This window comes from Mirounga leonina, unplaced genomic scaffold (assembly GCF_011800145.1).
Source record: "Mirounga leonina isolate KUSES-001 unplaced genomic scaffold, KU_Mleo_1.0 Mir_53, whole genome shotgun sequence".
NCBI classification, from domain to species: domain Eukaryota; kingdom Metazoa; phylum Chordata; class Mammalia; order Carnivora; family Phocidae; genus Mirounga; species Mirounga leonina.
Window position 1 is genome coordinate 78533831 of NW_023270807.1, and position 25018 is coordinate 78558848.

The window sequence follows — 25018 nt, forward strand, 5'->3', positions numbered from 1 at the left end:
ACATTTTTCGAATAGAAGGGCACTGAGACTTACGTTAACAGCTGGTGAAATGCCAGTCCACAAGGCAGAAACAAGGAACTTAAAAAAAAAAAAAAAACCCACCCCCCACCCCACCCCAGTCAGCTCCCCCACCTGAGATGTGTCCCCTCCAACTACCCCTACAGCCCTGCCTTTCCACCCCCCCTTTTGAGTGGGGTAGTCTCTCTTCTTCATTGCAAGGAAGTAATGCATTCTTTTCTGTTGAGTTCAACCCAATAATAATGTTTTGCACCACATCATAATTATAGGGTTTGTTATTCAGAAGATCAATTCCAGGCAAGTAGCAGGTATCTTCCAGGAGAAAACAAAAATTTTTTAAATGATAATGCTCGAATATTTGTAGACTTGGCTGGTGAATTCGATAGCTTTTTCTATTGATTCTTTTTCTATTGATCTTCACTGTGTTATTAAATAGGATTTATAGCACCATTACGTTTTCTTTCCCTTCTTAAACCTATTACCCCAGTAAGGAAGATTTAGAACTAAGTGTGAACTTGGTAGGTAGATGGAAAACTGAGACGATGACCAGTAGGTGACCAGTAGCATTAAGTCTGACCCAGTAGAGGCTCCCTAGTCTATGAATTTATGAAAATTACAGCAGGCAAAACATCCCAAGTAAAGCTTCAGGGCCACAGAAAATCTTCTGGTTAGAAATATTTGAATTTTTATCTGCAATTATTTTATGGGTGTATGTTCATGCCAGAAGAAAAAAAAATCCAAAATCCTGATAAGATGCAACAGTATGTTGAAGCCAAGCAGCACTGCTCTTTTCAGTGCAGAGTAGCTATATGTACACGTGTGTTGCTTCTGAAGAGATCATGCACTTTGCTTCCGGCAGATTGGGTATCCATGGATACTGCAAAGAGTTTCCAAAGAAACGCTGCCTAGAATATTCTCACCACGCCAGACTAGCAGGCCCTCACATGGAAACTGACACTTGAATTAAAGGGATAGGCATCATTGCTTCACACCAAAATACTGGGCAGGTTTGCATGGATAGTCTTCTTTGCCTCACCATTCAGTGGTTGTGCATCACTTAAAGGCAAGCAGGGTAGGTTACTTATCCAATGAAAGGAAATGAGGGGAAGAAACTGGATCTGTGTTCCCTACATAAGGTGCAGCGACCCCAGTAATACTCTTCTGATTACAGATTTCTTACCCGGCGATCAATGTTCTTATAAATCAAGGTCTGAATATTTATACATCAGACAGGGAAAAATTACACAGAGGCAGACAAGTGGCACTTGACATTGTGTGCCTGAATTTATCCCCAAATGACCAAATGGATTAGGGGGAGAGGCAGAACCTGTTAACAGGTTTACAAGTCTATGACCAAGGGTCTAAAGCAGGTCACAGTGAAATGAACAATGGGGCTCCACAGAGTGATCGTCTGAACAAAGCAGCATTTCGTAAATTCATTGTGATACATTCTTTTTCTGGATCCTTATCACTAAGTCAGCTGAAGAATCTGTTCTTAAAAGTCATCATAACTTAATTTTCCATCAATCCATGAATCGGGCCTTCAGGGTTATGGGTTATTAGTTTAGAATAAAATGATTTAAAATCTCCAATAAATACGCCAAAGCTTAAGGTTTTAAAAATTTATTTATTTAGTTCATACAGAGCTCCCCCCCGCTGCCCCCAGCCTTCATCCAGGGCATTTTCAGGACCACATCCTGTTCCTTAGCTTCTTTTATTATCCAGATTGTATCACACGTTTCTTACTGGAGTCCAGGCAATGGAAAATAAACAGACTCACATCCGGGGAATCAACACAGCAACAGTGGCAAAACACAATGTCTGTCACAGGAGTGCCCCAACAGAGGACACGTCAGGAGCTCAGCTCACTGGTGGGAGCTGCTATGTTGGCGTTTCTTTCTGCCTCAAGTTCAGAAACAAGCTGGACTATCTCAGGGTGACTGAATTTTCCTGCAAGGCAAGAAGACCGGAAAAAGATACTGACAAGAGAATCCATCAATGTCTCCAGCTTGATCCCAGGCTTGTCAGGGGCTCGACTCTGAGATTCACTCCAACGCAGAAGAACAACTCCAGGTCCTGGGGAGGGGACCACTTGGAGATCATGCTCCGTCTCCCCAGATGCCACCGAGCACTAGGGATGAGGATCGGACAAAGAACTGTCCCATTAGACAGAGCTAGGGGAGACCGCACCAGGCGGCCTCTGAATGCTTCTACCCGGAACCACAAAGAAACTCAGGACAGCACCCAGAGAACTGAAAGCAATCCCTGCCCGTTCGGAAACTGCAAAGGATGGGGGAACAAAGCACCTACATACAGAAAGACTAGTAGGAAGGCAGAAGGTCTAGGCTGTCCCACGATGCAAACGTTCCTCTTGTAAACACTTCTACACCATACCCCACTGATCTGTGCTGTCTTCCCTGCTCCTCAGCCCTCCCAGATTTCTGTCCTGGGCAGCAACCAACCTACAAGCTATCTTAGGTTCAAAGTGGCTGGCACATGGGAATATTACACCCACCCTCCTTCCCTGTATTTTCGTTTTTTGGTTTTGGTTTTTGTTTTGCCAGTACCTTTTGTTGTTTACTGTTCATTCCACATTTAACTCTGTTCCATTTATTCCCTATTCTCAACCTCTTCTTTGAACGTTCCCTTCACTTTCTTGCGCTGATGTCCAGCTCGTCCTGAGGATATGGCTTTCCCTGCAGCCTTGTCACACAGTGGCCGTTTCCTCTCTCACATGGCTTTTGTCACTGGGCTTGGGTCTGTCCTCTATGTTCCCCTTGCCTCCAGGCCACTCTCTGCCCCACTATGTAAAGCTCATGCAATTACTGCCATTCCACCAAAATGGCCCTTATTGAGGACACACCAATTAGCTCCACATTGCTGAATCCGATGGCTCCTCCTTCCCTCTTGAAACACTTTCTTCCCTTCGCTTTTGGGACCCCTGATTTTCTCCTCTGAAACCTATTTTTCCCCCATCTTCTCCATCTAGTGGCAACTCCATTCTTCTATAGTTGCTCAGACCAAAATCCTTGGACTTCTCTCATAAACACCGCCACACAAATCTTGTCGACCTTTATATTCAGAATATATCCAGAATCTGACCACCCCTTCCTTTTTCTACCACTACCTCCTGGCTCAAACCACTAGAAGACTGCAATAGCCCCCAGTCAGTCTCCCTGCTTCCAGCCCAAGTGACCCTTTCAAAACATAAGTCAGATCATGCTCGTCCTGCAGTCCACCTTCTCCAAGGGGTCCCCATCTCACTCAGAGCCCACGCCAACCGCCAATACTGGCCGGCGGGCCTCAGCCCACTTCTCTGGCCTCACCTGCAACCCTCTCCTCTCATCTACCCCCACAAGCCACACTGGCCTCCACGCTGTTCCTCGAACACATAGAGTTTCAAAAAGAAAAGAGAAAAAGCCTTAAGTGGTGACTGAATTAGAGAAATAAAAATGTGTTATCAAACTAAAGCCTTTATGTCCCCTTCAAAATCCTCATAAGGGGGGCACCTGGCTCTCAGTCGGCAGAGCATGCGACTCTTGATCTCAGGGTCACGAGTTCGAGCCCCATGCTGGGGGTACAGATTACTAAAAAGAAAAATCCTCATAAGGTCACAATGTACATCTTCACCTCTCCCTAACTAAACTTGTTTTTTCCTTCAAGCATTATTGGGATAAGTAAGAAACCACGCCTTATATCAGTTACATTACTTACAATTATTAATTTTTTAATAGAGTGGTGCATCAGAGTGGAAAGTAAAGTGAATTTTAACCTAAACTCAGCTGAGGAAGCACTATCCTCTTTCTCAGCTCCAGTGTCTTCCTCAATAAAATGTGGAGTTTAAACCAGATGACCCTCCTACCTCCAATTTTTTGATTCTACTAGGAGTCTCATGTTTCATTTTCTATTTTTCACTGTGAATGTATCAAAATAGAAAATGATAGCGTTAAAATGCAAAGCACCACACAAACATGACTTGTATTTCAGTTACATTATTGGCAAAATATGCTATCTTGGAACCCAGTCATTGCTTAGAATAGGTTTGCAAACCTTTGCTGTAAAGAGTAACACAGTAAATACTTCAGGCTTTGTGAACTATGTGGTCTCTGTTGCCAGCTACTCAATTCTGCTCAATTCTGCTACTGGGGTGTAAAAGCTGTAAGACAATACATAGAGAACAAGTGTGGCTGTTTCCATAAAACTTTATTTATATGAACAAGCAACAGTCCAAACTTGGCCCATGAGCCATAGTTTGCTGATCCCTAGTTTAGACTGCTATTCTATTTAACTGAACTCAAACATTTCTGAGCACCACCTGTAACAAAAACAGATGAGACAAACCTGGTCTTGGCCCTCAAACAGTTTACTATGGGGTAGAGTGAGCAACTGGGGGTTTGGGAAGAGACCCAACAAGAAACATCACTAAAGAGAACGCAAGTCAGACTGTCACAACACTGTGGAAAGCTCTAGACCAAATGCAGATTGAGCAAAAAGAAGGGAACGCCTAATTCTGACAGGGATCAGAAAAGGAGACCAGGGAGAGGAGTGGCCTCAGACTGCACAGCTGTTGAGCACAGAAGTTTTGAAAATGAAGATGTGATAATACCTATGTCTACAAAGGAGGAAAACACTGAGTCCTGCAGGATGAGCTCGTGAGCCTGGCTGGCGGAGTTAGGAAGTAATGACAAGAATCCAATACAGAAATAAGGAGGGCCTTGTCTGACGCAGAGGAAGTGGGGCTGGAAAAGAGGGAAGGAGAGTCGAATCAACCTCATGATGATGCACATCATATCCTGGAGCACAGCCTGTGAGCTGGGAGCCACGTGACGTGTCGAAAAGTCCCCAACGGGCCATCTCTAGCAGTGCTCTCAGGGGAGACGGGGGCCGAGCTGAGCCTGAGGAACTCCGGGGGACGAGAGACGGAGCTGTGCTCCACGGAAGCCCCACGAACCCCAGCCAGTACTCCTACAGGCTCTGAGCTTCACCAGAAATTGTATCACAATGAAGACAGTGAAGGCTTATTGGCCGGTATGATGCTAAGCACTTCACACGAACTAATCCGCTAGATCTTGAAATACCTCTATAAAGTAGATTCTATAATTATCCTTATTTTAAAGATTTTTTTTAAAAGTAATCTCTATACCCAACATGGGGCTCAAACTTACAACCCTGAGATCGAGAGCTGCTTGCTCCACCGACTGAGCCCGACAGGTGTCCCTATAATTATCCTTATTTTAATAATACGGAAACTAAGGTCCAGAGCTAGGTTAAGTAATCTGCTGGAGGTTACATGGGTTATATGGGGCAGAACTAGAACCAGTTGAATGCCAGGTCCGTGCCATGAAGCACTATAATGACAATGGTGACTTCACGGTTTGGGGTTTTCTACTTTCAACATCTCTTTTTCTACCTCCATCTTCTATGACTTTACTTCTATAAAGCACTTCCAGATTATAAGGCACTTTCACAGACATGCTCTCTTTTGAATCTCAAAACCCACCTGTGACTCAAGTAGGGTAAGCTTTATGCTTTCTATTTCTCGGGGAGGGCAGAGAGAGGCCAGGGCAGGCACTGCCCGGGGCACAGAGCCAGCTGTGACTGTGACCCTGGCCTGCCGCTCAGAGCAAAGGGCAGCAATGCTCTCACGCGCCAGGCTGCCCCTCACCAGGAAGCCCACCAATTCCCTGTGGAAGGAAGCGTCATTAGAAGGTCACAACAGCGGATCCCACGAACGCGACGCCAGTCACTACGCTAGGAGGAAGCCCAACTAAAACGGTGTTTCCTGAGGACAGCGCCGAGTACCTGCCGTGGAATCATAGAAGTCCTGCAGCCTCCCAGGTTTGCTCTCCAGGTTCTCATACTCGGAGGCCTGAAGAATCATCTCACATCGGTCCAGCTGCTTCACAAACCTGGCTTCTGCACTTGACTGGGTCTCATACTCCTAAGGACGAAAGCAGCACCATGAGAACCAGACTCGCAGCTAAAAGCACGCTCTGTACTGGCCACCCCTCCCGACCACGCGCAAGCCCCTCACAGAGCCGCGGCCTCCGACACTTGGCCGCTTGCTCTCAGCCCCCCGGGCAAGAAGGGTGCGCTCGCCATTCTGCGTCCTCCGCCAGATGCCTCCCAAGTCTCTTCTGTTCGCATCGACACTCCGGGCCTCCTTCTCCCCGGCTGGTACCGTGTCTTCAGGATCATTATTCCTTCATCCACCGCAGTGGTGGAGCTCTTTTTAACTTCAAGCTAATATTTCATCGCATGCTTCTCAAATTATTTCCCTCCCCACTTAAAAACGGTCAAGCTTCCTTTTCAAGGGCATTTCTAGCTTTCTTATGGAATTTTGGCTGTCCCTTTACAATGGAAATCTCTGTCCTTGCTTTCCAAACAGGTCCCCCTGGGGTGCGACTCCGGAGGACACGGGCAGGATCTGCGGGTTCTTCACACGTCCTGGTGACAAGGTGGTGCTGAAGGCAGTGGTTGGGGAGCAGCTTTTTTGTCTTTCCTCTGCCTTCTGGTCCTGCCCTCCTCAGTGCAAACCTGAGACTAGCGGCTCCGGGAGGGCTGCTTCGTAGAGCATGACACATGTCACACAACCCCAAGTCCCAATTAATACTAGATAGAATCGTTTTTCTATTAAGACCAAAGTGTTCCCAACTGGTTTCCCTGCAAAGTGCTCATTTGTAATTCCACCCCAGATGTGTCTGGATAATGAACCTGTCAGGCTTTCTTGGCAGGGTGATGTGATGTGACTCACTTAAGGTTTCTCAGTTTTTATTAGATGCCTTATTCTTATGAAGGCAGCTATTTGGATTTTGATAGAGCTGACAATTGTACAGGGAAATCGTTTTAATATGAAACCAAATACATTTTGTTTTATTTCAAAGGCACTTAAAAATAATTATTTAAATGCTTATTCACATTTATAATTATATATTTACATTTAATAATTCAAGTTCATTATTCAACAAAAAAAGAAGTCGAATATACTCAAGGCATGGCAGTTCAGGATTTTTCTCTATTGAAAGTAAGAAAAAAAGATTTCGAGACGATTAGAAAATGACCACCCACTGTATAACAAATTCTGGTGAAATTACATGTTTCTTTTAAAAATATAAATTGTTGGGTTTTTCCTCAAAAAGTAATGGTACAGGCATTTCCCAATTTCATTTTCCAACAATAAGGCAGGGCAAGGAGAACAGTGAGGCCAAGAAAGCTCTAGAAGTAAGAAGACGCCATGGCATCTTTGGGGAACTTACTGCGGGCAGTTTCTCATGACAGGATGCAGAATTAATTGCAGGAGGAAGAGGAGAGAGAAGAGGCTGAAGGGGGGAGGAAGGGTCAGCTCCTGAAAGGCCTTGTGGTTTGTGATAAAGGGGTTTCAGCTTATCCTGTAGCTACTGGACATCACTGAAAGGGTTCAGGCCAGAAGGGTCATGATCAGACATTGTAGAAAGATCATCTTACCCTCAGTGTGGAAAATGGCTAGACTAGAGGCAGAGAAATCAGGCTCTGAGACTTGGTAACACCAGCAGAGCAGCTAGGAGAATCTGGTCTGGCCTAATCTCGTGGCAACGAAGATGGAACAAGTGGGCAAATTTGAGAAATACTAAGGGTGAAGAAGTGAACCAAAATGTGGACGTGAACGAAAGGAAAAGCTAAAAATGACTCCTTAGTTTCTGGCATGGGTAACTCAAGAGGGAGCAAAGGGGAGAAACAGGCCCAAAAACTGACAGAGCAAAGAAACAGCAAAACCAAAACCTAATGAATATTTATAACAAAACTACGGAACATAACATTACCATGAATCACAAAATATACATTAAGTGGGGACAAATCACTTCCAGGCATGAGCCCTGCTTTCCATCAGCAGGAGCAACAGGGCATCTGATGGACCTGAGAATAGGAGAACCTCAGCTCCAGGAGCAGCTGACGCAAGCCCAGCCCTGGTGAATTCGCCAGTCTGACCTGCTGGGGCTCGCTCCAGACCAGGGCTCCATAGAAAGAGAAACTGCTGGGGGTGGAATCAAAAGTGAGTGGCGTAAGGATAACAAGAAGAAGAAAAGAAAAAATCCAGATAAAAGTGGAGAAAGAGAACAAAGCCAGGGAATCTCTGAACGCAGGCCACCATATATTAAAACAAAACAAAACAGAGCAGATGAGGAAGCTCTGTGAAGTTCAAAAAAGTTATCTGGTGGCGCCTGGGAGAGCTGAAACCCGACTCTCGATTTCAGCTCAGGTCACTATCTCAGGGTCCTGTGATCGAGTCCCGCATCCCATCCGGGTTCCACACTCAGTGGGGAGTCTGCTTGAGATCCTCTCTCCCTCTCCCTCTGCCCCTTTCTCCCCTCTCAAATTAATAAATACATTTTTTTTTTAAGTTATCTGAACCAAGTTTCCTTCCAAAAGTTTGGGAAAACTAATTGTGTATCAAAATGAGCAACAGAAAAAGCACAGAGATGAGATCCCATACAAGCCTACCAGAAGATAAAAAGAACAAGGAGCAAAATGACATCTCTACAGATAATTCACATCAGAAAGACATCCTTAATTTTTTTTAAAAGGATCAAATCTATAAGAAACTACTTCAAAAAGAACTAAAAGATGCTAAAGAAATGTTAAGACATGAAAGAACCATATAAAAAGCATTAGAGATAAAAGAAAAAGTCATTTTTGCAGTGAAGGCTAAGCAAATAGAAACACAGGGATATTTAAACATGATAAATAATACCTCAAGAGAAATAGAAATTGAAAAGGAAGTTAGGTTTAAAAGTCAAAAAGAAATGAAGAGGATGTAAAGGATCTGAGGGAAGGTGACAAATATTAAAGACAGGCAAAGAAGAACCAACATTACAGGTATGTAGGTGTTTTGGAGGAAAAAAGGAAACCAAAGTAAAAGATAAACTATATTCAAAAAATTTTTCTTGAAATTAATTTTTTTTAATTTGAAAGTATATACTGAAAACACACACTAAGTAGCTAAGGATATTAACCCAGAAGGACCAACACCAAGACACATTCAAATAAAATTACCATATATATTTTTAAAAAATCCTTTGGACACCTATGCAGAAACAACATTGGACATGTAAGGAAAATAAAATTATTATTAGACTTTGCTTTATGACCAAAGAGAATGGGAGTAATGTATTTAAGATATTCAAGGAAAGAAACTGGGAGCCAAGGATTTTATAAAACTGACCTTCCAGTATAAAGAACAGAGAGGCAAGTTTAAAGCATATTGTTCCTGTGAGCCCTTCTTGAAGAACCTACAAGAGAACAAGTTTCAGACAGCCAAAATGACCAGGACAAAATGACATAAGGATGGGTAGTGAGCATCAACAGGTACTTGCAGAACTAAGATTCAGCGAGGTGTAAGAACAATATGTTATGGTTAATGTAATGTAATGGTAATGTAACAGTCTAGAGTACAATCTAGGTAGAGTACAACCATAAAAAAAATACAGGAAGAATGGAGACAGCATAGGCAAGACAATTTTTTAAACTGTTTTCAGTAATCAGAATTGATGATGGTGGTATATACAATTGTTACTCTGAGACGGGTACATGTGTAGAGAAGGATAAAGCCTATATAATCAGGATTCCTTGTGTGGAAGAAAGGATAACATAGAAGAGGTTAAAACATACCATACAAGAGGTTAAGTAAAAACCGTGCAGTACTGTATTTGAATTGGAAATATCACCATGAACCCACGAGGAATACACACATGTATATCCTAACTCTGTCCGTTAAAAAGCATAAGAACAATAACCCACTCAGTAGCAGCAAGCACCCCACTGCACATATTGTGGTCTTGAAATAACGCTGCCTATTGAAACAAAAAAACAAAACAGGAGGTCTGGCTGAAGCATGTTCAAGATGAATGAGGCTGGATTACTCTGTCTTTCCTGCTATCAAGGAAGCGACCAAAGTCAAGTTTCTATCCCACCTTTCCTATATGGACTGCAACCAAAGAGGAGATGAGGAAGAAGCCTCTGCTTATACAATTATTTCAGCCACTAAATGAAAACAAGACAAAAACATTATTAGTATATTACAATTCTCAGTGCATCAAGAAAACATTATGTGCCTCAGGATAAAGAATCCAACACCATCTACAGTTTTGCCAAAAAGATCCAACGTGAGTCTGATCCAGGCTCTGGATTCAGAGGCCAATCTGCAGAAAATAAAACAGAGGAACAGAACTGCATCATGAGTGTGCAAAACCCAGACTATGGAAAACTCTGTAAGCCAAATGGTCTGGATTCTTCAACAGATAACTTGAAAGAAAAGAAAGAGATGGGGTGGGGTCAGAGGGGAGGGGCAACTGTAGATTAAAGGAGATTTAAAAGATATATTAAAGCTTTAAAAAAAATGGACAGGATTAAACTACAATTTGGGATGACCCCTTGGGTGATAAATCCATGAAGAAATTCAGGTGATCCCTGTGAAAATCAGGGCAGTGGTTACTTTTGGAGGGAGTGGTTGGGCTTGCTCTGGGCACAAGAAAGGGCTTCTACAGGGGAGTGGCACAGTTCCAAATCTTTTTGTTTTTTAAGATTTTATTCATTTATTTGACAGTGAGAGAGAGAGCACCACAGGGAGAGCAGGAGAGGGAGAAGCAGGCTTCCCGCAGAGCTAGGGAGCCTGATGCGGGGCTCGATCCCAGGACCCCGGGATCATGACCTGAACCGCAAGCAGATGCTTAACAACTGAGCCACCAGGCACCCCGGCACAGTTCCAAGTCTTGATGTAGGTGGTAGTTACAAGGAATGTTATCCTTCCAGTACCTCATTATGCTATACACAGGTGTTTGTGTCCTTTTCTGTGTTTTACTTTTCAATAAAATGGTTTTACAAATAATAAAAATGGCTGAAGAAAATGAGGATGCCATGAACCGGTTGAGCAGGATATTTAGGTGGAGCTGCCCATTAGGCTGCTGGATTTGTAAGTCTGGAGCTTAGGAGGAAGATTTTCAGGAGAACACTCGGAATAATCAAGATGTGACCACTGAAGCCTGGGAGGAGTGTGTAGAAAGGAGAAGGCCAAGGACACAGCCCTGGGAAGGGACCACCGGCTCTGACCAAGTCCACCAAGGAAGAGGAACCCCTGAACAAACTCAGAAAGAAGAGCCCGGAAGGTACAAAGAAAATCAGGAGGGAGCAATGTCACAGACCTGAGGGAGGAGAGAACTTCACCAAGGCGAGGCAACATCTTGCGAGCGGCCCGGGGGTCAGGGGGCCCCCAGGCAGAGAAGGGGTTGCCAGATGGGCCGCACAGAGGCAGTCTGTGACCCCGGCAAGAGCCGCATATGCGGGACTGAGTCACACGGCGGGCTGGGGGCAGTGGAGACAATGCCTATCTATCTGGTGGCGAAGGGAAGTAGGGAAATGTGGTGTCCAGGGAAGTTTATTTCAAAATAGGGTACGGAAACATTATTTACAAGGCTTACAAACAAGCTGAAAAAAGCTCTCATCTGGAAGCATTTCTTTTCTCATTGAAGGAGGCAAGATTACTTGCTGTCACGGTGGGGGAGGAGAGGCAAAGCAGGTGGGCGAAGAGAGGGATGGACAGGTGACATGGGGCCAAAGACGGAGAGGCTGCGTGGTGCCTCCCGAGGAAGCGCTGCAGCCCTGAGGCTCAGCAGAGCCTGGAGGCCTGGATGGGGAGTGAGTGACTCCATTCCCTAAAGTGGCGACAGGAGGGTCCCTGCATCAGCACTCTGCAGCCTCCAGGTAGGACCGGGGAAGCCAAATTATCGAAATGACTCGGACTGGGGTTCTGTGGAGCAACAGAAGAACAAGGAGTTCAAGCAGGAAAGAGATACAGTCTGGGTCCTAAAAGGGAAGAGAAAGGAAGGAAGGGACAGGGAAGCCACAAATCTCCTCCCTCTTCCTTGGGGACCGGTTGGCCCAACTGAAGCGTTATGGGAAGTTTCTTCTCTTGCATCTTCCACTTTCCCACCTCCTAGTGACTCCCCCTTGGGGACCCAGGATCCGCATGTTGCTCTGCATCAGACTCCCCAATAAAATACTGCACCTGAACTACAAAGTGTCCTTTGTAGGGAGACTTTTTTTAAAGGGTACCTGTTCACCCACTGTATCTCCAACTGACTGAACTTCGGGCAACGTGGAGAAAATTCGGGGTGGGATACAATCCCGGGGCAGGTAGGTATGCCAGGCATCCTGGATGAGGAGCAACTCCTGCTTTGTCTGGGGACTCATGGCATATTTCTTTAAAGTGAAAGGCAGGTGGTGGGGTGAACATCTTTCTGTGATACTTTGAGAAAAATGAAAATGTTTTCTCTTGACTTGCTGATATTTGATTTCACACTTCTATGACAAAGATAAATTATAATCAAGGATGTTTAATTGCATTAAATAGACATGACCCTCTGGGCTGAAAGCTATTTATAGTGGTGAACAGCTATGATTAACATTTCAGCAATCAATCAACTAGCATTTCCTATGTAACTGGTACTAGTCTAAGTTCCCCAGTTACAGAATGACCGTATTTTCTTAAACCAAAATCAGAGCATAGAGACTGGAGAAGGGGAAAGATAGAGCTTACCATGCGTCAGGCAGTATTCCAAGTCCTTTCATATATTAATTAATTTGATTGCCATACAACCTATAAAATAGGTATACTATTACTGTTGCCATTTTATAAATGAGGATATTGAGCACAGAGATGTTCAGTAAGTTGCCCAAGATCACACTGGTAGTAAACAGAGTATCTGAACCCTGGAAATTGGACACTGAAGTCCAAGTACTAATGTTGGACATGAATTATAAAAATGCTTAAGTTAATATGAGAGTCTATATACTGGGTTGAATAGTGTTCTCCAAAAATTCATGTCTACCTGGAATCTATGAATGGGATCTTGTAAGATCTCTGCAGATGTAATCAAATTAAGATAAAGTCATACTGGATTCGGATGCACCCTAATCCAATGACTGGTGTCCTTATAAGAAGAGGGAAATTTGAATATCAGATAGAGACACAGGGAGAACACCACTGACTATGGAGGCCCAGACTGGAGCGATGTGTCTTTAAGGAAAGGAATGCCAAAGCTAGAAGAGGCATCTATCAGAGGGGTTCCCCGGGTGGCTAAATGGGTTAAGCGTCCAACTCTTGATTTCAGCTGAGGTCATATCTCATGGGTTGTGAGATCAAGTCCTGAGTCAGGCTCCTCATTGAGCATGGAGCCTATTTAAGATTCTCTCTCCCTCTGCCCCTCCCCATCCCACTCACAAACGCTCTCTCTCTCTTAAAAATAAATACATAAATAAATAAGTAGAAATAAAAATAGAAGAGGCATCTACGAGAAGCCAGGCAGAGGCAAGAAAGGATCCTTCCCTGGAGCCTTTAGAGGATGGCCCTGCCAACACCTTGATTTTGGACTTCTAGTCTCCAGAACTGTGAGACAATAATTTTCTGTTGTTTAAAGCCATCCAAATTTCTGGTTATTGTTACAGCAGTCCTAGAGAGTCTCTTACTACAAATAAGTAACTGGTATGGTGTCCTAAATATGATAAAACTGTAAGTGCTTGTTCAATTAACCACCACACTGCATCATGATATAAAGAAAATGTTGAAAATGTTGAACGAGGAGGCAGGCTTTGTCACCTGCTACCTAAGAGACCCTTGGACACGGGTTTTCCTCTAGTTTTATAGAATTCTAACAGACACAGTAAAGAATCAAAGAGACAGAATACAGAGATAATTAAAAAATAGGTAAGAATATTAAAGTAGCCACTACATAGTACCAAAGGTATTAGAGAGGGGAAAAAGAGAGATAGAGAATGAATTAGTTTTCTAGGGCTGCTATAAAAAGAACCACATACTGGGGCTTAAGCAACAGAAATTTATTGTCTCATAACTCTGGAGGCTAAGGTCGGAAATCAAAGTGTTGGCAGGACTGGTTCTTTCCAAGGGCTGTGAGGAAGAATCTGCCCTCCTCCTTGGCTTATAGAAGGACTCCCTCATGTTCACATGGTGCTCCCCCAATATATGTCTCTGTGTCCAATTTCCCCTTTTTATAAGGACACCAGTCGTATTGGATTAGGACCCAAACTAATGACCCCATTTTAACTTGACTGCCTCTGTAAAAATTCTAACTCCAAAAAATTTTTTAGATCCTATCTCAAAAAAAAGAAAAAATTCTCCAATTATCATTTCCTCATTGGAGAACACTTGAAATGATATAGTTATATTTCAAGATGAACAATAAAAATTTGAAATATAATTATTAAAAAAAACCTCCTTCACAGTATCAATAAAAAGCCCTGTCAATTCATTCAACAAATATTTATTGTCTACATCGTATATTATATTTTACTAGGTATTGAGAATAAACTATTGAATGGAGAAGAAAAAAAAAATCCTATCTTCTAATTAGGTCTTATTTGGAGGTACATGTGAATTTTAGGGGTACACAATCCATCCATATGATGGAGAGAAGAGGGGAGAGGAATATCTTCTTCTGAGGTACCACGCCCAGAGCTAGGCTTTTTTGTCAGATGATTCTGTGGGCTGTGAGAAACATGTATTGTGGAAAGTGATACTCCAGGTTCCTGAAATTTAGGCTTTAACAGAATAGGATGGGGAGAAATGGTCAAAGAAATTAGGGATAATTCTAATGTTTAACACTCTCTTTACAAAATAATATTAGATATTAGAGATGTCCATTTTCCTGCTCTGTTTTCATGATTTCTAAATAAACCTAAATATACCTGTGCCCACTCGCATCGGGACCCACATACACACGCACACTCTTCCGTGGAGAGTAAACACTGGGACTTCTATTTATGCTCAGTCTGTACCTCCGGGCCCTGGTGACCTTACCCTCTTGACCTGAGGCAGCTACTTCATTCATAGGGGTGTACGAATTGGTTAAGGAGAGTTTAAGAGCCATGAATACTATTCTCTGTTGAATGAATTTCTGTAATTCTGTCTGAAAAATGTGTTGCTGCTTATTTATATGGTCCTCATTTTGCCCCCTCTGGCTCTTAATAGAAAAACGAGCTCCCAACCCTTCTAGAGCATGCAAAGATGACATTCATGTCAGAAAGCAAAAAAGCTCACAATTTCTCTCCTCCGCATCAATCAACATCCCACGGTCTCACCAACAAAGTAATTTAATTCCTTGCTATTTTCTTTTAAGCTCTTGGCTGGCCCGGCAGCAACAATTCTCAAGGAGGACTGTCACATTCCAAGTGGCCAACTGTGTACCTGGCCTGAGATCTTCTTTAACAAGCTTAATTAATTCAACCAGTGACTTTAACAAGATCATAAAACTGTCACTAGTTTGGGGGGTTATCAAGTCACTTAATGCTCTGTATTTTAAATTTTTTCCAAATCCAAAGTCTTTTTGGAAGCTACTTAATTAAATTAAAGGAGATTTTGCAGTAAATTTAAAGTAAATTAATTTTTGTCATTAAAGTAAATTTTGCAGGAAGCTTTTTTTAGCCAGTTGCTGATGGTTAACTGCGAAAATAATTTAACAGATACTGCCACTCTGTTTACAATAATTAGGAGACACAAGGGTACCAATTCTTATAAAAGGTTTTCAAATTCTGGGAGTCTTCACTTCTTAGAGACATGGGATTAGTTTCATAAGCTCAGGGCCATTTTTTTTTTTCTTTCTATAAATGAAATGCAACCCAACTCCATTCTATTATTCCTCAATTCATAGTGTTCCAGAAGTTCACTTGCAAGTACATACTTTGGCACAAGGGACTCTTTTCCCTGAAGCAATTCTGTTATACCTAGTAACAGACGCCACCTGAGCCAGCCTCCAGCTAGATACCATGCATATTTTGCCAGATTTAATTTTCACAATTATTTGGCAAGGCAGGCATTAATAGGCCACAGTCTTTTACCTTAAAACCTGTTTCAGTTTTCGGCATATTTTTAATTTAGAAAATAATATGGTATGGATAGTACATATTACAGAAAACCCCGAGTGGAGTCTAGGGCAGGCTCGGTTGCCAAACAGATGAATATTTCTACATCAAAGCAAACTGATTTTCACACCGAGGCCGGGGGTGGGGGGTGGCCCGGGTGTGGGGACTCTATATAAACAGCCTCATGTTGATTCAGGTTAAGATTTTACTGTGTGAGGTCAAGTTAGATCAGTTTCGTTTTTTTTTTTAACTGGCTCCCTGAATTCTGTAGATTTCCTCATTGTGGCTAAGGGCATGCGGAGCTGTATTCTCACGTTCTAGGAGAAATAGGCCCATGAGAGCCAAGCCACTCAGCCGAAGTAGGTGGGATCCAAATCCAGGTCTCTCCAGCGGCAAGCCCTGCCCTCTGCGTCACAGCCTACAGCCTCACAAGGGAAGGATGCTTATGTCATCCCCTAAACCAACTAAACCATAGCAATGACAGCCTGCCACAGACTCTAACCATGGAGTAAAATGGCATTCTTAGGAGAAACATCTATCCAGGGTTCAACAGCGACACTTCCCAACTTGCCCCCCGTCTTCCCAAGTCAAGGAAAGAGCTGATCCAGCGTGCTAGGCCCTTGGCAAGGGAACTCTGCCAGCTCTGAGGCTCGGGGGCGAGCCAGGCAGGGTGGAGGCCTGAAGATGTGAAGGGAAAGGTGAAAGATCAGCCTCTGAAGGCAGGAGCGGCGAGCAGGGCTTTAAAGGAGCCGGGAGGAGTGAGAGTATGAGGTAGTGATGTCCAAGGGTAAGGAGGGGGGCTAAGGACTCAAGCAAGCAATGGCCAGTGTGGACTGGAGGGAAGTGAGAAACTGCAGTAGACAAGGGTCTGTTTGCTGTTGTTTTTCCTCCACAAATGAAAACCAGTGCTAGGAGGAGGGGAGCAATGGGAGCACAATGGCTTTCTTTGCTCTTTCCACTCTTCCTGCCCTTTCCATCCAGCCAACCCCTATGCCGTCAAGCACTGGAGGGGAGTGAGCACCCACAGGGCCGCGCTCTGCCCTGGGCATCATGGCAGCACTTCACTTGGACCTGACTCAGAACTAAACAACCCTTCAAGGTTTCATAGATGGGCAACAGACTCAGAGAGGAGAATATGCCCAAGGTCAGAGCCAGGAAGTGGTGAGGGCCAATGTTCTTTCCAAGGACCAGAAATGGGTGGGTGGGTGTGGGGTTGGCAGGCGGGGGGGCGGGGGGGGCGGAATGGGAGGGGAATGAGAGCAATGCAACAGGAAATCCAGGGGGCTCTGAGTCAAGATCTGTACCAGGCATTATGGCGTCAAGGGAAATGGGGAAATTGGAGAGAAGAAAAGTTTCTATTAGCCACGAGAAATTCCTGCAGCAGCCAGGAGGTAAGAAACAGACACAAACCAGAAAGTAAGTTAGAGACAGCTTGTGATGATCATCTAAGTCAACTAAAACACTGACGAGCCATATAAATTCCATCACAATACACTTAAAAGCAACGTATCATATATACTTACTTCCCAAAGTTCATAAAGTTCCTTTCTGAGATCCTCTGGGAGGAGCTGGGTTAGCTGCTTCATAGCTTCCTGAAATATCAAACCATTATTTTAATCATGATCACATTTATCTAGTTAACAACTCAACTACAAAAGCCGAATAATGGGCTCAAACTCTCACAAATAGCTCCCCAAAGGGCAGCGGAATATTGGACAATATTTACGGCTTACAAGGAGGGCAGCTGTGAACATTAAAGAAACGTGTGTATTTATTCATATGGGCTTCGCTGAGCATATGTTTTGTGGTCTGCAGCACAGCAGACACCAAAAGGACAAGGAGGAGGGTGTGGGATGGTTACAGAGATATCAGAAGTGAGGCCAAGGATTTTACATCTTACGGATGAATCGCAAGATGCCCACGTAAATTTCAAACATAAACATACTGAAGTTCAAAACAAACCTGAGAACAAGAACAGGAAAGTAACACTGAATTACAAAGCTCAAAGAAATTGTTTGTATACTATCATATTCACGTTCTATTGTTAATACTTTTATTGCATAACCCAAAGCACTACACAAATGGGCAGTTATTGTCATTAACATAAAGGAAATGACACAAGAGTATTTTGTAGGCTCACACATAGGCTGAAAGGGGATATTAAGAGATAATTAGCAGGACGCCTGGGTGGCTCAGTCAGTTAAGTGTCTGCCTTCAGCTCAGGTCATGATCCCAGGGTCCTGGGATCGAGCCCCGCATCGGGCTCCCTGCTCCGCAGGAAGCCTGCTTCTCCCTCTCCCACTCTGCCTGCTTGTGTTCCCTCTCTCGCTGTGTCTCTGTCAAATAAATAAATAAAATCTTTAAAAAAACAAAAAACCAAAACCAGTAACAAATATGTTGTTGCTCTCTCCTTGAAAATTTAACAACGATTTTCTGGATCTATACTCCTTGATATCATTTGTTATTATACAGTCAGACTGCACTTTCGAGACCTCCGAGGTAGTCGATATTCCTTGTTTGGCAACACGCACCACAGAATTGTGCCTACCTTTTTAAATGAACCCTCCGAAAATGACTTCGCTCAACTCCGGGGTAGCTGGCTGCGTATGCCAGACTTGCCCTCCCCGTGGTGAGCCCTGCCACTCCCACTTCTAGAAGGAGTTTCGCCTTGTCCACACACAGTTAGGGTGATAATTTTCCTAGCTTCTTCCCGTTAGCAAAGCATGCCAAGAATTTGCCAAAAGTCCTGAGCTGAATAAGCTTTCAGCAAACGTCTTGGGTCACTTTTGCGTCAAGCACCCAGAAAGCATCCTGCATCCTTCAGACACCATTGGTGGGGCTAAGCAGCGAAGGAGTTAACTGCAAACTATAGATTCAAATGGGGTTTGGGACCTGACTCACCTATGACTGGCTGTGGAACCCTGAGCAAGGTACTACTTAACCTCTTTGTCCTTCAGGTTTCGCATCTGTAAAATGGGGTGAAAAATGGCATGCATCTACCTAAAGGGCTGTCGTGAGGATGAAACAGGTAATACAGACAAAGCCTGTGGTATCTGGCACATAATCAGCACTCTATAAAATGTTCACTATGTTTTTCAGTTTCTCTATTTTGCCATGTTCACTCCCATAATAAAGCTTGGTTCTTCTCCTTTTAACCTCTTGGTTCTTCAGCAACTTTTAGCAACTTTAACCCTGGCAGATACATACCTACCATGATTCTGCCTTCTGACTTCATGTTTCTCTCTTCAAAAAGCAATATAACCTGCTATTGCTATATTCCAGCCTCAAGTTCCATCCTATGGGTTCCTGATGATCCCTATGAGGCACTCGGGTTATAATATAAAGTTTGTTTTATCTTGTTTAGGAAGGGGATCAGACAACAAGTATTGCTTTTGGCCCTAAATTTTTTCTTCCATGTCCTCATTTTCCCTTTCATCTTAATACCTGCTCCCCTCCAAAACAATCAGCCTTCCAAGTTCACCAAGTATTTTCCCTCCCTCCTACTTCAGCGTAAGCCTTCCTGATGCAGTTGGCTAGCCTCTGGGCAAATCATGCTGCCTGACTCTCATTATGTGCATTCCACCTTGAGCCAAGAAACCCTCATTTAATTATCTTAATGCATGGTTCAGACATCCAAATCTTACTCATAAACACCATCTGCATAAAGAATTGTTCACCTTCCAGATCTTTCTCTCTGTTCCCAAATCCTAACCAGCAGTAGGAAGAGGCAATGGACTACCAGCCCTCTTCCAAGCCTTTGGTTTCTTGTCTAAGAACCTGCGGTTCTTCAAGATGCTTTCCCTGTCCCTCCTGATCATGGCCTTGAGTCCCCTGGGAAACACACGAGTGGGGAGCCGCCAGGAGGTATAACGAGGCCGGAAAAATTCCCATCATTGCCAGGATAGGGCGTCCAGGAGGGCAGAAGCACTCTCTCTGTTCATGCCGCACCAGGCCCCTCCACGAAGTGTCATCGGCCGGGCCTCACTTCTGTCAAAACAGTAGCTGGTCTTCTCTCATCTCCAGTGGCTGGAGAACCTGCCCATGGACTCTTTTTTTCTCCAAAAGACTCTGACTTGCTCCTCTGTGGAGGAAGCCTCAAGTTCATTATGTACCTTCATGGGGACAGTTTGTCTTTTCTCCCTGCTCTGTGTCACTTTACGGTCTCTGAGGACCCTCTGGTACTTCAGTGTACCATTTCTCCTCCACAATGTCCACACTGACCCTTGAATAAAACTACCCTACATCCTGAAATGAGCTGTATAATTAGGGCGTCTTTTTCCCCATCCCTTTCCTCTATGTCCTGTCATCGTTCGACATCCTCTGGTTCAGGGCTAATTCCTTTCTGCCACTTGGTATCTTGAACTAATTGCTTTCTTTTCATATTAATTCTGCCCATCAATCCAGGAACTCTTTACTCACAACAGTCTAGACTCCTATAGAGAAACAATGTCTCAGCCTTCTCCCTTTTTATAGGCTGTCATGATGCTGAGCTATATTCTGGATCTGGATTTTGGCAGGAAGAACTCTTTCCTTACACAATTTTCCTTGTTCCCATAATGTCGGAATTCCTGAATTGGTATTCCTTGTGGAGCTTCTTGCCTCTGGGGTGATAAAAATACAGCTGGCTACTGAACTCCAGTCTCCCCCAGCTCTGAGAACAACTATTCAAGCTCACCTGCCCTGTTAAAGAATTTTGATGAAGGATCCATCCACTTAGCAATTTAGGACCAATCTCCTATAATAAAAGTAGCTTGCAATAATCCCCAAATTAAGAACCAGCTATTCAACATTAAAAAAACAAAAACAAAACAAAACAAAAACCAAAACACAAAACCTTCCTGGATTTTCCAACCTCTGCCTCAAATGTCTTTCTCCTTGGCCCTGGGCTCTGGATTTAGAGCCCAAATTGATATCGATTTAATATTTTTTTGATGTTCATTTCTTACTATTACAAATATTTTTTGTTACTTCTAACCGATAAATTAAAGGACTAATTGAAAATTCGCAAGTAATTATAATAATGATTAGACTTGTGATTTACAGAACTTTCTTCCAAAGAGCTTAACCAGGATGAGAATTCCTTCCAGTTCTAGCTACTTCCCTCATTCTAATGAAAGCCATACTATCTATGTCCACCTGAAAGCCATACTATCTATGTCCACCTACTAATGAGAACAGAAACCCAACAGTTTCCTGTCCCTGTGTTAGACAAGGCTGGGAGCAGGCATGTACTCCTGATCTCGTGTTAAACAAGGTTGAGACCAACCAACACCAGTGTGCTACTTACGCCAGGAAGACATCCTTGCTTCTGGAAGTTAAGACCATCAACCACCCAAGTAGAGTAAGCACTAACAGCTTACTCCTCAAGACTCTCGTTAAGACTCTGCCTCACCAGTCCTGCCAATCCAAGGCTTTTCTGTCCTACACTCTGTGCAATCTAACTAGCGGTCCGTCTCATAAGATCCATCTAACCATCCTCCAGCCCAGGCCCTTAAACTCTATAAACATCCTCTCCAGATTTCCCCTGCCTGAGACACTGCTCAAACTCTGCCAAGGTGCTCTCTCTTACCGCCACGGGTCCAATAAACTTAGCTTTGCTTCAGCAACAGGTATCTCTGGTGGAGTCAAGAATTAACACTGACCTCTTCTCGCCTATGTTTTTCTTCTTTGGGGATGTTATCTGCTGGTGCTATGTCCCCAACGATGCATTCTGCCATATCATGAACCAGGGCTAGGCGTACACATCTGACCAGGTGAGAAATGGTGAATAATGACACAAAATTAGATTCATTATAAGTTCTTTCTCTAGACTATTTTGAAGATGCATTTTTTTTTCTTCCACCCTCACAGGGTATGTTAATGCAGTATTTTCTAAAGTAATTATATTCTACTAGCCCACAACAGTCTGATTCAAAACTTCTAGTGAATACTCAACACAATAATACATGAATGCAGGGGAAATTGTTAGCATGGATTTTTTTTTTTTTTTAATGGCTGGTTTTTCAAATATCACTTGAAAAGTTTGATAACTTCAGATGACAAAGCCAGGAGGAGATGATCCGGTTACAGAATTTACTTACTGATAAAAAAATTCAGAAACAATCATTTCCCCAATATACTAGTTAGATGTCAAAAATGAGCCCCTCATGGAGAAATGGGTGGAGTAGGACAGATCTGGGTCCAAATCCAGCAACCATTTATTAGCTGTGTGACCTTTGCCAAGTTACTTAATTTCTTTAAATGCTCGATTCTGTCAGCCTTCATTTTGTCACCTGTAAAAAAGGGACAGTAATACATCTTAAGATTGGTATAAAAACTAAATTTGATCATGTGTGTTCCTGGCACATGTTGATCATTAAGCAAATGGCCATGATTATCAGTAATAATGATTAGTGATGAGGATAATCACTGTCAAAATAATGGAGGCAGGTCATGATATAAACGCCCCTGTTCCACGTGCCTACTATTTCCAAGGCAGCACAAGGCCTAACAACCTCCTCACAGGTGTCCCACCTGCAGCCTGTCTCTGTCATCTAGTTCAAATCTCCAACTACTCTTAGGTTTGTTATCTCTATTCCCCACCACGTTTGTCTTGTACTTTTTGCCAAAAATCCCACTTCCACACCATCTACAAAGTAACAGGGCTCCTCAACTCTAATGAACCTTTGCTACAAATCGATTTACATATCATTTCCAAAATAGACTTTCATTTCCTACCATCGGGGCTTTGGTTATACCCTCCTCTCTGCACACTATGCCTTCTGCTTCTCTACCCTGTCAACTCCTCAGATTCATTCCACCCTCCTCCATTAAGATCACCCAAGAACACGTGATCTCTTCTATTAGAATACCTTGCTAGTTTTTCCTTAAACTTTTTATGTATTTATCTATTTTTAAAGTAATCCCTAAACCCAGCGTGGGGCTCAAACTCATGACCCCAAGATCAAGAGTCGTGCTCTACCGGCTGAGCCAGCCAGGTGCCCCAACCTTGCTAATTTTTGAATATAACTAATTTGGGGCTTTTTATAGAAGCCAGTTGGGACCTGTGTCATCCATGGGAGATTTACTTACTGTCTTAATATTGTTCGGAAACTCTGTCCTGTGCTCAAAAAGCATTTTAGACACTTACTGACTGAAGGACAGGATACCTCTTTCTCAGCTACATCTTGCAAATACCCCTCCAAAAAGTCACCCCACAAACAGGTGCTAGTATTCATGAAAGGGGCTAGATTAAAGCACACAGCATTCTAATACAATGACAGAATTTTACACATACCACACCTCACTGTCAAGGCCCTGGAAATCCTAATATCACACTTACGTCTTCTCGAGACCACGGCAAGCTCTATCACTTGCCAAGAGAAAACCCAGAATGCAGTTTACAATTGAAGAAATCACACACGAAATTCCCCTTCCTACAGCCTGAACCTGTATGGTCTGCCGCAAATAATTTCTCTTGACAGATCAACTAACCTGCAAGAATTAGATAGAGCCGTGAGTCATGAGAAGCGGTGCATACCCACAGGCCAGAGATGCTAACAAGCGTCAGAGTTCACATCAGCTTACCGGTCCTTGTTGAGATGGTCGTCTCTGGTGACCAGAGCCATAACTGCCATCCTGTACATGTGATCTGATACACTCTCTGGCCTCTCCACATTTCTGTATACCCAGCCAGTCCGGGGGACTCTCTGATGAAAATGAAGAAGAGAAAGAAGCTTATAAAAATAAATATTTAAACTACCTGCAATGCTCTTCAAGGAAGTCCAAGAAATAGGGTATAGAAGCAGGGTCATGGTTTCAGAAAGTGTTACCAAAAAAAATGCTTAACTAACCAAGTGATCAACATCTGGAATCAAATAAACCAGTGGGGTCAGAGAATAAGAAAGAAGGAGAAATAATTCACAGGTATACAATGCAAGAGTCCAACAGTCAAGTTACTCTGCATTACTAAGGTGTAAATTACGGAACATATACGAGCCCTTTAGACATAAAGATAAAACTGTAAAGTATTGTGTTTTTCCTAACTACAAGAGTTGGGACTTTTTGCCTTCAAACAACCCCATTCAACACGCGCAGAAAACACCGGTGAAAGCTCTGACCTTGAACAAGTGATAGACTTCCCAATTTGGAAGCAGAAAGGAGGAAGGCATTTCTAGTTGGTCCTGCTACCACCAGTCATGATTCTGCCTTTTGTTCAGATCAGGATGTGATCCTGTGAGACTGCATTTTCTCCCCAGGAGTCTGCACTTCTAAAGAATTGTATCAACAGTTGCAATACGGCAGGACACAGATAATCCGCTTTTAACTTGTAGAAATTCTGCAAAATCACCAATTATGGGTAGAGGAGGCTAGCATGGAAAGGAAGGCCGCACAGGATACAACTCCAGTGTGCACTATATAAAATCTTCTGTTAAAAAAAAAAAGTCTTATTTCCAGAAGTAGCTAAGAGGCAGATTTAAGGCACCCCACTTAAAATCTGCCGGACTGCCGGATTCTGCTCTTCCCGCCCGCGGCTCAGAGGCCCAGCAGAGGGGTCGTGAGCCCCAGGGGTACTCAGGACAGAAGCAGGCCAGCACGGGGGGTCCCACCTCGCGAACGGCTGCCCAGGCCGGCCCCCGCCTCGCACCAGCCTCGCCTCCCCGCAAGGATTCCCGCGGCTCAGGCTCTACCGAGCCTGGGGTGGCCCGGCGCCCCGCCGCGCTTCCTCCGCCCACCGTGCAGACGCGCCCCCCCCCCCCGTCTTGGGGAGCTTCTGGGCCCACCCCTGCGAGGCGGGGAGGCCGGAGGGAGGGAGCGCGAAGGCCCCAGCCCCCGCGAGCCGAAGCTCCGGGGCGCCGCGGCCACCCCCGCCTCTCCCCGCGCGCCGCCCGCCCGGCCCCAAACGGCCCGGCCGGCGCCCGCTCACCTTGAGCTGCCCCACCAGCCGCAGGAACTGCAGCAGGTTCCGGGCCCCGCGGCCCGAAAGGGCCGCAGCGGACACCGAAGCCATGCGGCCACGGGCCCCGCAGGTCGGAGCGAGCCGCGCGGCCGCCTCCTGAAGCTCCTCCCCCTCCTCCGCCTCCTTCCTCCCCCTGCACCCTCTCCTCTGCTTCCT

General features: G+C 44.1%; 1 protein-coding gene across 3 annotated transcripts; it reads right to left on the reverse strand.

Annotated features, from left to right (window-relative positions):
• Positions 1-1625: 1625 nt before the first annotated feature.
• HDDC2 (HD domain containing 2) lies at positions 1626-25012 on the reverse strand. 3 transcript variants are annotated; one of them, XM_034990510.1, is made up of 7 exons: positions 24830-24844; positions 24024-24173; positions 23491-23612; positions 21567-21669; positions 17448-17516; positions 5821-5959; positions 1626-1968 (listed from the first exon to the last, which is right to left on the reverse strand). In XM_034990510.1, exons 2-7 carry the CDS (start codon positions 24072-24074, stop codon positions 1871-1873), a joined length of 582 nt encoding a protein of 193 aa, XP_034846401.1. In that variant the 5' UTR covers positions 24075-24173; positions 24830-24844; the 3' UTR covers positions 1626-1870. The 3 variants fall into 3 exon arrangements, with proteins under 3 accessions (XP_034846401.1, XP_034846400.1, XP_034846402.1); XM_034990509.1 differs by lacking the exon at positions 24024-24173 and having other exon boundaries at positions 24830-25012; XM_034990511.1 differs by lacking the exon at positions 24024-24173 and having other exon boundaries at positions 5825-5959; positions 24830-24970.
• Positions 25013-25018: the final 6 nt, after the last annotated feature.